The sequence below is a fragment of the Phoxinus phoxinus genome, assembly GCF_949152265.1.
Source record: "Phoxinus phoxinus genome assembly, chromosome: 8".
In the NCBI taxonomy this organism is placed as follows: domain Eukaryota; kingdom Metazoa; phylum Chordata; class Actinopteri; order Cypriniformes; family Leuciscidae; genus Phoxinus; species Phoxinus phoxinus.
The window spans coordinates 27,242,257-27,261,456 of NC_136883.1; the positions used below are offsets into that span (position 1 = coordinate 27,242,257).

The 19,200-nt window shown below is 40.8% G+C and overlaps 1 protein-coding gene across 1 annotated transcript in view; it reads left to right on the forward strand.

Moving 5' to 3' along the window:
- The window catches only part of cdh13 (cadherin 13, H-cadherin (heart)), a 352,089-nt gene that overhangs the window by 280,290 nt on the left and 52,599 nt on the right, over nt 1–19,200 (forward strand). Inside the window, exon 8 of the mRNA XM_079621335.1 lies at nt 384–524. Coding sequence (XP_079477461.1) covers nt 384–524 — 141 coding nt within the window. The remainder of the gene's footprint in view (nt 1–383; nt 525–19,200) is intronic.

The following is a 19,200-nucleotide window of genomic DNA, read 5'->3' on the forward strand; positions in this document are numbered from 1 at the left end:
GAAAATAGACAAAAGGATATTTTGGTCTCATAGATCACCGGTCAATGATGAGCAATAATGGACTTTTTGTACCGATTGACTTTAGCGTTTGAAATGGCAATGATGAACTGCTAGGCCCTTTTTAGGTGAAGCTATGATTCAATATAATGATTGGTTAATTAGATCCTAATTGCTCCACTTTACCAGTTAATTTACAATGTAAGCACTCATTAAAAGTATGTGGTGCTTTTCAGTGCATATTGACAGCGTCTAACCAGCACTAAAGCAGTTGTAAAACAATGACTTGTTTTCCATTTAAGCCACTTAAGTTCTTATCACGGCTGTACTCCATCTGTCTTGAAGCTCTACTAACTGTTCACAACCATGTCCTTTTGTTTCCGCAGACTCTTCCAACCACACAGTACGAGCTGGAGATTGTGGCGAAGGACATGGCAGGAAGTGAGGTGGGACTGACAGGAACTGCAACAGCCACCATCACCATCACAGACAGGAATGACCACGCACCTGAGTTCACACACTCACTGGTAAGAGGAACCTATTTTGGGGCTGTTTTTCATCTCCCTCTTCATTTTGTCTTCCCTTCTTAAAATATGTGACCTTCTCCATCATTTCCAGTCGCTCTGACCCAGGAAACGATGACCACAAAAATGTTAGCGTTCTAAAGATACAAGTGTTATATTTCTACTCCGAACTGTAAATAATGGCTGTCATAAAATCTTGTTTTTTTAGAAAGTGGCCTCTAAAGATTCCAAACAATTTTTAGTCTTATTCCTGTGATGACAAAGCTGAATTTTTAGCAGTCATTACTCCAGTCGCCAGCTTCACATGAACCTTCAGAAATTATTAGAATATGCTGATTTGAAGCTCAAGAAGCATTTCTTATTATTTTCAATGTTGCTGTTCTAATATTTAGGTGTAAACCAAGACATTTTCCTGCATTCATTGATTAATAGAAAGTTCAAAAGAACATCATTTATTTGAAATATAATTTTTTTGCGACATCATAAATGTCTTTTCTGCAGTTTTGATAAATTGAATGCAACCTTGCTGAATTAATTATTAATTTCTTAAAAAATAATCTTACTGATCCTATCTTTTTAACAGTAGTCTACATTAAATTAAGACATCAATAACAGGTTAAATACAATTTTTAAACATGTATATTGTTATTTATATATTAGATTACAGTATATATTTATTATTTTAACGCTATGCTCTTCTCTTAATACTATTTAAAGTACATATTTTTCTACGTAACTAACAAGCTATGGATATTAAATACATTTCCTAGGGTAAAAGGTTGCACCTCATTAAGGTTATTTTAACATTATTTATTGTAATTTATTTGCAATAAAACTGATATAATTTGAAAGCTGTTGAGACTGTTACATCAAAAATAATAAAAAATGTAATATTTTGTTCTTATTATGACTCAAAATAAAAGAGCATGTCACATATAGTCATTGTTTAAACATTGCAGGAGTGCCGTATTAACCAATCAGAATCCTGGATCGTAACTCTCCATTTTGCACTTGAAAACGTAACCCTTTGAACAGCTCACTATTGTACTGCACTCACTTTTGTTTGAAATGATTCATAGCAGTTTGAAGCAGCTTAACACCTGCAGTCATCTACCATGAGGACAAACACTCAAGCCTCTCAGTCCAGAAGGCCTTCACCAATCATGTCCAAATGTCAATCACTCAAGTCACACGTATACATACACAACCCCTCAATGCTCAGCCAGGGCCTCAGCTATTCACTCGGATACACTGACCTTGCGAGAAAAAGCCCCCCGGGCATCAATCACTTTAATCTCAGGTGCACTGCGGTGACAGCTGTGATTCACAAATACTCGCACACAAAGGTGATGGACTGGGTCCTTCTTGCTCGCTTATCCTCTGCGACCTCCTGTTTGCAGACTAAAATGATTGTGTTATAATACTCAGGGTCTGCCCTGGCAATGGTGGTCTGTCCATGGATGGAGTGTATTGTTTATGCGTGTATTGTTGTTGTAATCATTGGTATTTCTGGACTTTTTTAGCTACACATTTTAGCTATAGGCCATAAAATACACATTAGTCTTCTGCTAAACAGTCACAAATAGAGGCCACCTATGCCATTCAGCAATATAAAACCCAGAGGGGAAGAAAACTGCACTTATGCTATGTGCAAACTTAAGCTGCATGTCCATTTGAGCCCACCTGTGATGAATTTGTCAGAAATTGCTACCCTTGCACTTTGCTAGCCAGCGGAGGGAAAACAACTACGCCAGGCTGATGCAGAGACACTTATTTTGAGCTGTATGCTTTTTTAGAGGAAGTGCCCAGGGCTGTTGTCATATTCTCAGAGACATCACGTCCACCCTCACTTGGCCCATTCCCAGGATGCACTGCTGTGCCAGGGAGAGGGGCTTTCTGACTGGTTGATGTGGACACTCATTCGGGTTACCTAGAGTATCTTTGACAAATTCTGCTTTTTTAGGTTGCTTACTGGAAATACTAATGAGATGAGAATGCAAAGAATTTGCATAAAAATAATTGCCTTAAAATTAAGGCATTTCTATCAAAACAATGTGATCTGCATATGGAACTAGCTCTGCTAACTATCAGTAACTAGTGGGACTTCTCTTAAAATCTGACAAGGAAGAACAAAAATGACCATACATTACACAAGAGTATATGCAGGCAAAAGTTAATTGTAAAACCAATGTTTTATAATTGCACACCAATCAGATTCAAGCATTCATTACAGTATAATTTTATATGGTACTATATTTTATAATATTATTTCCTGAACCTAAAATAGAATATATATATATAAATATCTGTTTTCTGGAAATGAATTGCATCTGCATAAAGAAAACGTCTCAGGTTACGACTGTAACCCTAGTTCCCTGAGAAGGGAACGAGACGATGCGTCAATGACGCTTTGGGAACGCTTCTGCATGATTGCGTCTGAAGCACTTATGTCAACTAGTCCAATGGCGAGAGTGGGCGTCACGGGCGGGTGACGTGACGACCAGGAAAGGATAAAGGACATCCGGTTTAGAACCGCGCTAGCTTCGAAAGGGCCGAAGCAAAACGATCACAGGGATGTAGGAAGTATGGCAAAGTGACGCATCGTCTCGTTCCCTTCTCAGGGAACTAGGGTTACAGTCGTAACCTGAGACGTTCCCTTTCGAGGGAACTCGCGATGCGTCAATGACGCTTTGGGAACGAGAATACCAAACACGCCATACGAAACAGAACCTGTCTGTGTGAATACTGCACAACTAAGACAAGAGCATTTGAAAACCTGGGGAAGCGCCCAGGTCGAAGTAGCAAAACCTTACGAATGTGAGCGGAGAGGACCAGCCTGCCGCATACCACATCCTACAGGGATATCTACATATATAATAAGGCTTATAAGCCGCCATACTCCTGTCCTGGTCTAAAAGCACCACGGAGGAAACAACCAAAGGTTTCCCCCCCCCCCCTCAGGGAAATACCACCAAAAGGGACATGGTAGGCACTAAAGCCGCCACGTACACCTTCAGTGTGGAAGGGGATAACCCTGCGGCAAAACGAACCAGCAGTAACTCCAGCACTGTACCAATCGGGCAGTAAACTGGGCCCCACTGTCCAAGACCCGTAAAATGAAGTGAATACCCATCACTTAATACATAAAGTTTCCTCGTGGAGGGAGCTCTGGAGTGAAGTATGGTCTCCACAACCTCAGTTGAGAGAAGTCAATGAGTTGGGCCCCCTCAGAGGCCAAACCCACAGGATCCAAATCTCTGGGCTGGGTGAAAGATCACCCAATCCACTTGAGATCGAAGGTCCCTCCTTACTAGATTCTCCAAGGGAGAGCCGTCGAGGAGAGACACCGGGTCCGGGTCCAGAACTCCTGGGAGCAGAGTAATCGGGGAAAGATGTACAGACGTAGCCTCGGCCATGTCCATACCACAACGTCCAGCCCCAAGGGAGCTGGGTGTGTGAGGGAAAACCAAAGTGGACCATGCGTCGTATCCTGAGACGCGAAGAGATCCACTTGTGCCTGGTCATAAACCCCCCAAATGTGCTCCACCACCTCAGTGTGGAGCCTCCATTCCCCGGGCCTTAGCCCCTGCCTCAACAGGATGTCTGCTCCTACATATTTATGTAAGAGACCACCGATGTGTTGTCTGTACGGACAAGCACATGATGGTCCCCTCAGGTCTGGGAGGAAAGTCTCAACGCATTGAAGACTGCCATCATCTCCAGGCAATTTATGTGCCAAAAAAGATGATGACTCCTCCACAGGCCCTGGGATGAGCGGCATCCCATCACCGCTCCCCAGCCGGTGAGGGAAGCATCTGTCGAGATAGCAACTCGATGGCAAAGAGCTCCCAACACTGGAACCTGGGAAAAGAACCAGTATTTCCTCCATATAACCAAGGCGCGGAGACACCGCCGCGTGATCTTGATCGTACGAAGTGGGTTTCCCCTCGGGGAGAACCCTCTGGTTCTGAGCCACCACTGCAAAGGTCTCATGTACAGCAGGCCAAAGGGTATCACATTGGACGCTGCTGTCATGAGGCCCAACAGTTTCTCGAACTGTTTCATAATGCGTGACTGCTCAGTGAGATAGGAACCAGTATTTCCTCCATATAACCAAGGCGCGGAGACACCGCCGCGTGATCTTGATCGTACAAAGTGGGTTTCCCCTCGGGGAGAACCCTCTGGTTCTGAGCCACCACTGCAAAGGTCTCATGTACAGCAGGCCAAAGGGTATCACATTGGACGCTGCTGCCATGAGGCCCAACAGTTTCTCGAACTGTTTCACAGTGCGTGACTGACCTAGCTTAAACTCTTTTGTGGCTGTGAGGATAGCAGCTACACGAACGGGCGATAGTGTGGCTCGCATCGTGACTGATTCCCATACCACACCAAGGAAAGTGGTTCTCTGTAATGGAGAAAGCACACTCTTCTTGGCATTGAGTCTCAACCCCAATTTCTTCATCTGAGCGAGGACGACATCTCGATGCCGAACCGCTAACTGCTCTGATTCTGCCAGAATCAGCCAGTCATCGATGTAGTTCAGAATGCGTAGCCCTGCAGCCTGGCGGGGCCAGAGCTGCATCTACGCACTTCGTGAACATGCGAGGTGATAGCTAGACCTAATGGAAGCACCCGATAATGGTATTCTTTGCCCCAAAAAGAAAACCACAGGAACTTCCTTTGTTGAGGAAGGATGGAAGGAAGCGCCTTTTAAATCTATCGTGACAAACCAGTCCTCGGATCTGATTTGAGTCACGATCTGTTTGTGTGAGCATCTTGAACTTGAGTTTCATGACTGCACGATACAACAGGCGAAGATCTAAAAAGGGACGCAACCCCCCATCCTTTTTCGGAACAATAAAGTAGCGGCTGTAAAACCCCGATTCTCTGTCGGGCGAGTACACCTCCTCTATAGCTCCAAACGCTAATAGAGACTCTACTTCTTGCTCCATTACCAGAGCCTGCTATGGATGTACTAACGCGAGTAGCACCCCGTTGTAACGAGGTGGAGGAGAAAGAAACTAGATTCTGAAACCTCTCTCTATTATCTGCAGGACCCATGGAGATATATTCGGCAGATTCTTCCACTCTGTCAGAAAATCTACTAAGGGTACCAGTCCCTCGAGACTGGCCTCTGGTGTTAATGTAACAGCCACTTCGGTGACCTGAAGCATCCTGGCAGGAAACGACCGAACTGACTGTTTTTGAACCCCACTCAGAATGTGCGAGTTCGACACAGTGTCGTGGTGACACTGAGCCATGTGCTCGCTGGAGACCGCTGCGCCCCGAGGCACCAAGGGTGGCGGGGTTGGCAGAACGACCTCCTGAGGGCACCGAGGTGGGGCGGGCACCGTATACTGAGGTGTACACCGCTTCACCCCGGTCGGGGTTGCCCTCAGAGGTCTGACACCAGTGGCATCAGGACCTTGGGCGAAGCCTTTTTCACAGAAAACGGTCCTCGGATCCATCTTCTGCTTTAAAGGCTTCTGTAGAGAATGCCATTCTGGTCCCCAATCTTTCTGAGGGGGAGCACAGGAAATGGCACTCTGCCTGTACAAGGAGTTTGTTAATGGCTAGTGCTGCTCCGCCCAGCAGCCCCATTTACGAAGTTATAAACTCCAACTCATTGCACACAGGAGATTGAGAATATTAAATTCCCTTAACCCGATGCTCAGCACATAATTTTACCATATAATTCCTCAAAATTAAATGTAAAAGATCAACCAGACAAGTTACACGGTCTGGATGAAATGCTGAACTTATGCATGAATCTAACTAATGAAAGTCAGATAAGCAAATTTAAATGCAGCCCACTTATTTAATTCCTCAGAATCAAACAGCACAAAATCAACCAGACAAGATAATATAGTCTGCATGAAAGGCTGAATATATATTTAAATACAGCCCACTTATTTAATTCCTCAGAATCAAACAGAAAAAATCAACCAGACAAGATAATATAGTCTGGATGAAAGGCTGAATATATATATATATATATTTATATATAGCTTATATATAAAAATAGTTTCAACATACAATAAAAGAATCAAAAATTCATAGCTTGCAATACACTGTATCTCTTTAATCAATGCATTGCATTTGCATAAGGTCCACTGGATTCGTATTGCAGTCTTTTAAATAAACAGTAGCATGGGGAAACTCCCGATAGTGAACACAGGTCTGTAATGTTCATGAATGAACGTAGCCAGTCCAGTCCACTATTATTATTGCAGACTCGTAATCTACGCGATGCCTCAGCAAACGCGAGATCCGAGCCAAATAATCTTTATGACTTTCTTCCCTCGAGAAGAAAGCCATCGGGAGAAGAGTTAAATTCTCGATAGTGCAAATGTTACACGTCGGGAATTTATGAATGAACACTGTCAGTCCCCTTTTACTAGAGCTGACCGTGCATTCTCCACTCTCAAACAAACAACACATGACTCGCGTGTGTCCCCACTCGTAATGAAGCGAGTGCAGGGAGGAACACGCGATCCAAAGCTGTTTGCTCCCCATACTCCTGTCCATATATATATTGTGCTTGTGAACATGCATCGATGCTCAGCACCTCTACCTCCTCAGAGATAGACTGCTAAAACACCGGGCTCTCTAACCAGGGCGGAAGAAGCCGCGGCGCGGGCTTCCGATCCCAGAGAGAGAGCGCTGGATCCCCCGGGTAAAGGCAGAGAAAAGGCGGCGCCCGTCTCTAACCCCTCCGCGAGATCCATTTGCGAACCCCGCAATACCAACCTCCGTGCTGCCTCGGCAACACGGGGCCGATACTGCGAGGAACGCGAGCCTGAACACCCTCCTCAAAGAGTGACAAGCGGGAACGGAGCGAGTACGATAGTAACACGCAATGCTCGTCAGCACCCTCGAGCGCTGACAGAACATGCTCCGTTCCAAACAAACAACACATACATCGTGTGTATCCCCACCCGTAGAGACAGAGGGCAGGAAGGAACACACGACCTAAGGTTGTTTGTTCGCCATAATATCTATGCTTGAGACACACAACAATAAATAAGACAGACAGTATGACACAGAGCGCTTTGCTGAGGCACAAAAGCTAGCGCGGTTCTAAACCGGATGTCCTTTATCCTTTCCTGGTCGTCACGTCACCCGCCCGTGACGCCCACTCTCGCCATTGGACTAGTTGACATAAGTGCTTCAGACGCAATCATGCAGAAGCGTTCCCAAAGCGTCATTGACGCATCGCGAGTTCCCTCGAAAGGGAACTATACCAGGTTCACCAACAGGAACAATGATAATCATAATGGTGACTAGAAGATACAACAATGTAATCGACATTAATTAGAGCTAGTACTTTAGATAGTGACATTTATGTGAGCAGTTTTAAAAGTCTGTATTTGTATCTTTATTCGCATTCCACTTTACCCCGCTGCATAACGAGAAGTGTGTTTGTATTTGGTGTTTTTAACAAGCACTTTCCATGATAATTTTTCTCCATTTACCAGTCCGACAGAGTCAGAGCTGACTGCAGCACCTCCTCTTTGCACACGCTTGAAAAAATCTCTTGACTACACTGTGGAATTCAGCAGTAGGAAAGCCTGCTGTCTCCTCACAGGTGCCTTTTGAGTGCATGTCTTTGCTTTTGGCACAAGTCCACCCTATGGGACTAGAGAGCTGTAGTTGTGGATCAGCAGAATATCCCCTCCTCTTCCTCTTACAGGCCAATATATCTGACAGACCTCGTTAAATATTCATGAAAAACAACTTTGAAAGTGGAACATTTTGAAATTTCAGTCCTTCTGAAAAATGTTAGCTGGTCTTAGTCAGCTGGCCTCCAGGCTAAACCACCCAAGCACCAGCCTGACCAGGCTCGGAGACTATGTTAAACTACTGTAGCTAAGACCAGCAAACCAGTGTGGGCTGTGTCTTTTGGTAGACAACCTGAGGATTTAAACGGATAGTTCAGCCAAAAAAAAAAAAAAAAAGAAATAAAGATCTGTCATCATTTACTTACCCTCATGCCATTCAAACCTGTATGATTTTCTTTCTTCTGTAGAACATAGAATACATTTTGAGAAATGTCTCTGTTTTTTTGTCCATACAATGGGTGTCAATGGGGACCAAAACTGTTTGGTTGCCAAAATTCAAAAAGTATTATTTTGTGCTCTGCTGAAGAAAGAAAGTGGTAGCAGGTTGGAATGGCACAAATAAATGATTACATAATTTAAATATTTGGCCATAACTATCTCTATGTTTGTTGTGTCACTTTCTTATCAAATTCTAAACAAACTCTGTTCTTCCCCACAAATTCCTAAAATCCACCATTTTATATGACATGTATTTGGCCTATTTATACTGCGTATACTGCTTCACCATGTACCATTCTACGATAAAGCCTAGATTGCTACTTTCCCCAGAAGTGAGATAATACTTCCTTATCTCTCACACATTTTGCAAAAGAGCAAAAGTCTCTTCACTTTAGAAACTCTTAACTTCTTTATAGAACTTATAGAACTTTATCGAATTTCTAGATGAAACAAGTGAAGAAAAACATGGCATCTTCTCACGTTTCCTCATTTTTTCTTAATTAGCAGATGTTTCACTTTATGATAAACACAGGCTGGCATTTACAATCATTGCATAGTATTCCTCAGAAAGATATATGTATATTGTATGATCATATCAACAGTTTATCATTTCCAGTCATTTATTGTCATTAACTGGTCCAATCAGATCTAGAGGAATGGATGCATTTACATTCAGTAGTGTTGTAGCATTTCCACTGAAATGTGAATCCACCCTTTAGCTCACTGCGTTGTAAGACCAATACAACTCTTAATAAAAACTAACAAGCCTACACAGTGAAGCTGTATTATTTATTTGCATCAGCAGCAGAGCTTCACAGAGATCTTTTATTCAATATCTGGTTCTTTATGTTGTAAATTGCTCATCACAGTGAAAATCAATTGGAATTTAAACTACAGCACTGAGATCATATCCTCAAATGAACCTGAAGGAGATCAAGCAACGTTAAAATCTGTGCCTCTTGTTGCACATCGACAGACCGCCTGGCCTCCGCTAAGCAGCACAGCAGAGCTATATTGTTTTTCCTTTGACCTCAATTCATTTCATGTATTTAACATCCGGGCCACCGTTGCACATTCGTCTTTTAAAAATAAATGTCTGCCGTGTGTGACTAGGGAATTATGGTCTGCCCAGAGATAATTCTAGGCCTCGGTCAATGTATGGGGTCACGTAACAGTGTCCCGCAGCGGGTGTATTATTAGGATAATTGCAGACCTATCCATGCTCCCTCTATTATCTCTGTCTCCCCGGGTCCCTCCGACTCCGACTCCTGCTTCCAGTTTCGGGATCTTGGAGCTGTGGAGGGAGAGACCAGAGGCTGTGGTGGTTGCCGCAGGTGGTATGTACATGCCCGCCCACCCACTGGCACTTTGTGATAACTGGCATCTATTTCCGATGAACCCCTTCCAAGTGTTGCAGCAGCCACTGATCCGGCTTATCATGCCTGTCACTCAAGGGAAGTGACAGCTTATCTGAGCTGCCTCTCTCCCCTGCATTGACAGCACGCCGCTGCCTCCGTCAAAATGCTAATGACATCAACTATGATGGCTACAAGTCGCAACATGATTGTAACAAAAGTCGGGTGTACTTTGGGGGTCGACTCTGATTTGATGGATGTTCTTATTTCAATGGCCAATTGACTTTTTACAGGGCTTTTACAGGGCTCCAGGCTGACATTTAAAAGCAGTGGCACTGGTTCCACCAAGTTCTACAGATGATGGCACCAACACCTTAGCACCAGGGTGGCAGGGGGTGTTATTATTGCTACATATTTTTTCTCTTGGATAGGCATATTTGACAAGCTCTATTCACTTCTATAATCGTTATTATTTACAAAGCAAACGGACTACGTGAGTATAAATTTGTATTTATTAGCAGCGTGTGCTAGCGCATCAACAATTAGGGCAGAGAACCGAAATCATAACCTAAACCAGCATAAAACTGTCTAACTAGTATAACTTCACAGTAAGGTTAAAAGCTAAATGTATCTTAGAGCACAAAAGTGTGCTTGTTGATCTTGAGGGGTTTCGCTGACTGAGGACGTCCACACAGTTTAATCCAAAAACGACACTTGTCAGTATTTAACTTCGGTTTTGGGAAGGGGAAAAAACGGACCCCCCCTCCAACCTCTCTGGGAAACGCATGTCTGTGTTACAAATGCCCCAGGCACAACGTTTAACCATATTTTTAATAAAACGACGACGTAATAGCCTGCCGAGACCAAAAATATGAGCCGCCTGCGTTGAAGTCAATGGAGCGCCGTGAAAAAGTGTCGGACCCTCTGTGGGAGCTCGTTCTTGGCTGCGCTGTGATTGGTCAATCTACATTCTAGGGCGTGGCTTACCCAAAGGCGAATTAGGAATCTACTCTTATTAAATTCAACCATTGGTTTACCATTGTATTGTGAAAACCACATGTACCACACATGGCACATCACTACATGCAGTCTTGATTTACAAGGTCTTTCTTACATATCACAGACATGCTCAGGATGATTTTAAACATATAAAATGAATACTACTACTCAGTGTGATTAGCTTTGTTCCCTGAAACTCCTGAACTCCCTATGTAGGCTGCCAACCTCAGAATACTTATACTGCATTCTGAGATGTCTTGTTTTGGCCAAATTTTAGGGCAGAGTTTCATGTATGCTTTACTGCGAAGACGATGCCAGAGTGCAAAAAGTTCAGTGAAATAAAAAGAAGAAATCCAATGGATGGTGGATGAGGTGAGAGAAGTTTCAATTTATACCAAAAGGATGCCGACAATAAGGCATCTTATCTGGTTTTAGAACAGAACCAAGGAATATGTGGGACCATATGCAGTCATTGGACTGAAGTCATTTAGACTGTGATGGTTCTTGACCTAGGAAAGAGGAAAATAAGAAGGGACTGTTCAAGATGTTCCCTTTCACTCTTCCATACGTGGCTTTTACATTTTGTCCATTGTGTGCAAATAGAGCCGTAGTTCACTCAATATTTTTATGGATTGAATCATTTTGACTCCCACTTGATTTTCTCGTTAATTGATTGACCTTATGGTTCTGCAAATATTCCTCCTTCATTATTTATCTTAGCAACCTTTCCCACTCTCCTGTTAACTTCCCCCCCTCCATTAAGAGGACAGATAACATTTCCAGATGCCAATTTGTGAAGTGAAAATAATGTGGTTATCAACATTAGAAAATCAGTTTTAGCCTTCATATTATCCATGATATGAAATTATGTCCCATTCCCTACTGCCCCCGGACCCCAGTTCAGGTACCCCATTTCTGGTGTAGCTCAATTCTTTCAGCTACACCATCAATTATTGATGGTCATTGAATCTTATTTATGGATTTTGTACTGTTTCTTCCTCTATGTCTTAAAGTTTCTGAGCAGAATATTGAGTCTCAAACTCACTGGACTGAATGAAAAGTAATTTCCCAAAATGACTTTCGGTTTCATTGACATCTGCGTACAGACATTTTGGAGTAATGATAATAATTACTATTTAGTCTTCAGTGTCACATCATCCTTCAGAAATTGGTGACAAATCAGCATTGGAATGATTTCTGAGGGATCATGTGAAACTGAAGACTGGAGGAATAATGCTGAAAATTCAGCTTTTCCATTACATGATTACATTTCATTTTAAATTATATTCAAATAGAAAATGGTTATTTTAAATTGTAATACTATTCCACAATATCACATTATTTTTGATCAAATAAATTAAGCTTTGGTGAGCATAATAGGATATTTTTTTTAAAACGTTAAAATCATCTAAAAATTATTTCAAACTTTTGACCAGTAGACGTGAATGCTTAAATCAAAGGGGAAAGTGTAAATGTGTATGTATGGTGTGCATTGCAATAACACGTCTTAAATGAAACATATGTATTTGTCCTTGACAAAGGCACATATATTGAAAAGTCAAATAAAAATAATTACCCATGACAATTCTGTTCCCAAAAATAGGTGACTATGTTTGCTGCCTGATGCTAAGTAATCATGAAGGGCACTTTCAGACCCATAGTAGCACTTCTAATAATGATACTTCAAAAACACAGATTTTCAAAGGAATGTTCTGCCATTTATTGTCTATGGAGACTCTGAGAGACACTCTAAAATATCTTCAGGCCTAGAAAACATGCATAATTGTAGAATAAACTACAGTGGCTGACGGTCCACAGTCTGGAAATTAAAGTACATGCTGTACATTGATAACACATAACCTTTCTTAAGATCATTTCTTTTTTCAATACCAACAGATCAGTCAAGTGATTAACAGTTCATGTACTAGTTTGTATGTATAGAATGTATATCCATGCAAATTCATGTTTGAACTGCTGATCTGTTAAGCACCAAATCATTTTTGTTAATGTTATATGAAGTTTTATCTATGGAAGTTTTGGATATTTAATATTAATATCAAAGCACCATTATACATTGTGTTTCCAAGAAAATGAATAGAATAGCCTTTCAATTAACTTGAATTAATTTACTCAGAATATGCTAACATGGCATGTCAAGAAAGGAAAAGCAGCTTCTAACACTGTGTAATCATTTATCAAATCTGCAAAGTCATTTCAGCATATTTAGCATGCATTAATATAAATTAATGTTTCTCAGCAGTGTGTATGACAGGGCTGAGTGTGTATGACAGTCTTTCCATTTGTAAAATGAAAAAGAAGAAAACACCAGACCACATTATAGTGGTTTAGCATATTTCAAATTATGCAAATATTTTCTTTGGAATCTCTTAATTTGCATTTCTGCGTTTTAAATTGTTTACAAATCAACATGTTTGTCTCACAATGTACCGGATAGCTTTGCCAGCTTGTTAGTTTTCGGGATGTTTATGCATTTATGATTTTGCTCATCATGAGCTGCAGTTATACTGCATCTGTTGCCATCTATATGTCATTTTCATATCCATCAAGAACAGACATATTCATTTGTGGGATGATGACTTGATCATGCCCTCATTTGTCACTCGGTATGAGCTTGAGTAGCTACCAGTATACATCAGTTTAGTAAGAGATTTAAGATCAACTGTTGAACATTTTCCTACTACTATATATAGACAGATTAAATTGGTATTTTTGAGGTAGTGAAACATGTGGTTCTAGTTACATATGGAATATTTGACATTCAGGATTATTCAGGCTCAATTTAAGCATACAGAGTAGAAATGACATCCTTCCTTTCTGGTACAACCATTTAATATCCACATGAGAGAGTTAGAGAGTGAAAGATTTATTAACTATAATTTTCAATTAGCGGATATTAGCATGTTTACAGTTCTGTTGTGGAGACAGTCAAAGCTAGTGAAGTGATGCGTGGGTGTTTGCTTTCATTCGTCTCATGGATTTTATTATTTGTTTCAAGGAGAGCACTGAATGGTTGTTATACCTGAAAGCACTCCACTCAATATTTTAAATCAATACAGTTGTGCCAAAATTCTTATTGTTTGAGACTTTTAGTTACATACGTAACTGTCATACATTTATGGATTAAACATTCTGCTCAAATTGGGGCTAAGAAAGTGTTTGTAAAAAAAAGTTCCAGGGCAAAACTCACAGCAGAATAAAAAAGGCAGTGAACAATATTATAAGCTGTATCTGTATAAAGTTTAAAAGATTGATGAGCCTGTCAATTATGTTGCTCAAACTCACTTTAAACTCATCTGTTCTGATTAGCTTTAATTTGATTGTAATTATCCAGACATCCAGTTTTATAATACTACATGGGTCAGGGAACTGTGCTGACCTGTTGTTTATATGGCAACAATGTAGTTAAAGAATATTAATTTGAAATTGGTTTGTTTTAATATCCTTGTTTAATAGTTAAGGTCAATTATTGAATTTTCATTAAAGAGTCGTTAACATTTATCTTTTACTGAATTTATCTCATCATTTTTGTATTGCATTTGTTACTTTCCAACTATTCGAGTACTAAAACAATTGTTAATGGAAAATACACTTGAAATGCTAAAATGCTTTTGAGATTAATTCACTTTGATTTTGGCACACTGACATATAGCCTCATTGCATCTGTTGTTAAAAATAAATGATTTTTTTTAAATAAATTGTAAAGTCACACGCCATTACACTTACATTTAGTTTATACCCAGTCAAATTATAACTCTAAACAAATGAATGAATGTTTCAAGATAAACAGAATTGCAGTTTTAAATGCTTTATATTTTAGTCATTTTAATTAACCGCAACAAATCAGGTCAAACTGAATGATGTGGGATTTGTTTTATTAATTTTTTTAGTAGTTAGTAGATCATATTCCCACGAGTACAGTTAAAAAAAAAAAAAATGTCAGCATTGACACTTCCCGACCTTATTCAAATTGTTAAATACTGAAGCATTCTCAGTTGTTTTACTGTAACAAACTGCATCCCATATGGCTTTAACACAAGTCTGTTCTCTTAATACATAATAATTCCTTCCTACATGGGACGTTTGGCAACCCTAAATGTAAGACTACAAGTCATAACTTCAAGATACTTTTATGATTCCCATCTGTCCTGTGAAATCCAGCTGGTATTTAATGGACTACAGAGACCTATACTAGTTCACATGTCCTCATAAATAAAATCAGTTTGTGAACAGTCAGGGATTTCATTACATCTCAGCGGATGCAGTGATATATATATATATTGTCATGACATCTTCAGACTGATAGTGTCCTTAAAGATGAAGAAATGTGTCAGTTATAGAAATTGCTAGATAGCAAGATGCCAGGCATTCAGACAAGGCTGTTATCTGTATGTAAAATGTCTTCTTGCAAAGCTGTCATATTAGGTAAGGGGTACACTTAGGCTTCATTCCAGTATGCAAAACTAATAGAATTATAGCATCCAAAATTATAGTACTTAAAATAATATGATATGCTTAAGGTGCCTGGAAGGTGAATGTAAAAAAAAAAAAAAAAAAACTATAATGAATCTAAACGATATGGTTAAGCCGGAGATGTTTTTCCTTTGAGTTTTCCACGTACAGACGACACCATTGATAAAGCGAAAACTGTGTCGTGTAAACAGCCCCTGAGATTCACTGATATGCCAAAGTGAGCAACATGCGATGGTCATAGTGATTTAATGAAGTATTATACCACAAAACTGGTGTACTGTATTTTAAAACATACAAAAGTTTGTACTTTCCCATTACCAGCAAAGTGCATACTTATAATGCATGGCAGGAGAAAACAAATTAGGATGCAGCACTTCGTTTTGTGGGTTTGGCATTTAGTTTAGCACTTAGTTCCATCACTGCTCTCACACACCTGTCTGTAATTTTTCAAGTGAGCCCAAGACATTGATTAACAGGTTCAGGTGTGTTTGATTAGAGTTGGATCTAAACTCTGAAGAAAGGAAAATCTCCATAAGCAGGATTGAACTCCCTCGGCTAGTGCAATATGCTTAATTAAATGATGTCTACACTATTTATTATTCCACATATATTTTCTCTGATTAAAAAAGTAAGATGGCAGGTTTACAGTGCAATGTATTGACATTAACATAATTCTTTAAATATTATTATTTCATTTTAAATAATTAACATAAGACCTGAAACCAAGCTTTCATCTACGAAAGCTTGATTTCATGCATCGCTGATTTCCAAAATGCTGTCACGAGTCACGACGGAGCAACAGTTTGCACTTACATCCTCTCTTTAAAGGGATAGTTCAACCAAAAATGAAATTTGTCACCATTTATTCCTCTTCATGACATTCCGTCTTTTACGGAAAACAAAAGATGATTTTTTTGAAGAATGTTTCAAGCATTTTTGAGACGCGTTTCTAAATTATTTTGTGTTTCACAAAAGAAAGATAGTCGTATACAGGCTTGGAATGACATGGGAATGAATGTAATGACCGAATTTTCATTTTGCTGTGAGTTATTCCTTTAAAATATTTTACCATATTCAAATCCATTCTTCAGACCTTCCCTTACAATCAGATTCTGATGGATTAACTGACACCGAATGAAGGGCCGTCAGACTGTGAAACGTCTCAGTCTGTCACTCTGAGAGGCTGTGAAGAGAAAGAGTATGAGTGAGGTTTCCTGTGGCATAAAAGGCACCTGTATTGTCATCCACAGGCACATCAGGAGAGACCCTTCACATGACTCTGGTTCTCTGAAGCCTTTTGGAGTGCCTTTCACCTCGAAAGCTATCCAAGTTTGGCTGCACGTTGAAAGTGTTATTTTCAAGAATCTTGTTAAGCTGTGAAAACAGCATGCAGCTTTTTTCTTCGCATTCACGGCTTGAGATGTGCAATTTGAGACTTGTAAGTCAGGCAGAGTTTCTCGAAAGGTCATGAATGTTGAGTTGATTCCTCGAACAGATGTCAAGATGAACGGGGGGTTACAGTATCAGGTGTGAATTTTCAGGAGCTATTTGTTACTAAAAGCAGTAGCGCAGGTCAAAACGAAACTCCAATAATGCTGTCACACTGCGCTACATTACTGATAATGAATGGCATGCCAAATAATCCAAGTCATTCTTGGCTTCTGGGTGTCACCGCACCGGCAGCTCTGGAAGAAGTGATTTATCTCGCTTTGGCCACATTCTCTCTCTCTTTGCACTGTGTTCTGTTGCTGGGGGGCTTCAACTAGGCGACATCTACCTCACACACACAAATCCACCCTGTCCTCTCAGTTTTGAGGTCTAGCCTCGGGTTGATAACTTCTCCGTTTGTCACACTGCTGGTTGCTTTGTGAACTCGAAGGGATTGGGGTCTTATCAGTGGTATGGCAGGGCCAGGGTATCAGCAGCCAACAAAGATTGAATACATCCATCTGACCGCTTCACTGCTCCAGATGATTAAATGGAACACGACCGGTCAGCGAAGTGAAGATGCACAGCGTGAGGCTGTGGGGATGCATTCGTGTCCCTCTGTAAACATTTGTGACAACGTTTGTTTAATTGTTTATTCCACACGTGATAAAATCTTGGTTGATAGCGGGAGAGTATCTCCCGCCGCTGTGATTGTGACAGTGATACACCTGCAGGGCTCACTGTAGACACAAGCCTCTCATTGGAGCTGAAGTAATATGTAAGTGATGTAATCGCTTCATGGCCTTCAGACAGGCACAATCTCATCTCCTTTGAGGCACACACAGGTTTTAGGGACTGGTTTAAAGGCCTGTGTTTCAGAAATAAAACAATGAAATGGAGATTTATTTTTAGGAAAGGATAAAGCATGGCTTACATTTGAGGCCAACTCCAAGAGTGGACTCACTCACTCACTCACTCACTCACTCACTCACTCACTCACTCACTCACTCACTCACACACTCACACACACACTCACACACACACTCACTCACTCCCTCACTCACTCACTCACTCACTCACTCACTCACTCACTCACTCACTCACTCACTCACTCACTCACTCACTCACTCACACACACACTCGTAAGGATCAAAATCACTAGGTTATGTCTTTAAACTACTGAAGAAGTTATTCTTATTGGGACATGGGCCTTTACAAATGAAAAATCTATATTTTCAGGTGTAATAAAATGACTGAAGCTAAAAGTCTTTGCTTGCCTGTGTCTACAGCAGATTGTGAAAAAGAACATTTTCAATGTGGTCTTACGCTTTTAGGATAAATGGTGTGTGTGTGTGAGAGAGAGAGAGATGGCAAGTGAACAAACTGAGCGTCAATATAGATGTGTCTCCTAGGCTTTAAGGGTTTCACTGTTAATCTTGGATGGTTCCCAACTAGGGCTGTCACTTTTGTGAAAAAATCCTGTTATATTTTTGAGACATATGTGTTCATTGAATTGATTTTAAAACCTAAAGACGTTTCCATTTTCAACGCCAAATATAGGCAAATCCACGGAAAACGAACAGGCATTAGACGAACGTTAAGAGGGTGCTTGAGACGTGCACAAGTCAGCAATATTTCTGATAATTTATTGGTGTGAAGTTTCGTGCACAATGACAAACAGGAGTGCGACATTCTCGAAAAACAATAAGCAGAGTTGACTGTCATAACATCAATGAAAAACATTACTGCAGGCTTCAACATGGCTGTGTTTACGATTAGTAATGTCAAACAAATTTGGCCTACGTAGGCGATTGTAGCCCGTAGTCTGTATCTGTATGCACGAGACTGTCTGAATACCGGCAGAATTAAAAATTTTGTTGTAAAAAGAGACGCCTTATGCAGAAGTATAATTTGCTGTTATGTGTGTTTGTCAGAGCCTGCAGTTGCTGTGTGACGCGCGTTTGCTGCGGGCGTATTGTGACGAGCTGGACGTGCTCCGAGAGAAGCACGTTAAAATCAGTTCCCTATTTTCGTTTTCGAAACTTGTGTTGGTTGGTCCGATTGATTGTGCAATCGATTTCCGAACGTAAAGTGACAGCCCTATTCACAACTGTGGCTCCTAATTCAATAGCATTAAGCTTTTAGTTAGAGAGAGGGCTTAGTGGCAATATTGCTGTCCCACAGGGGTTTAAACTGCTGAGCTTCCCTTTCCAAACTTCTCTAATTCATCCTGCCACCCAGATCCAGCAGCACCCTCTTCAGGACCTAATGATGACATTTGCATTTGGCCCTCTACACCCTCCCTGCTGGACAGCTCTTATAAAGGGAGCACATCCCTGAGGCATA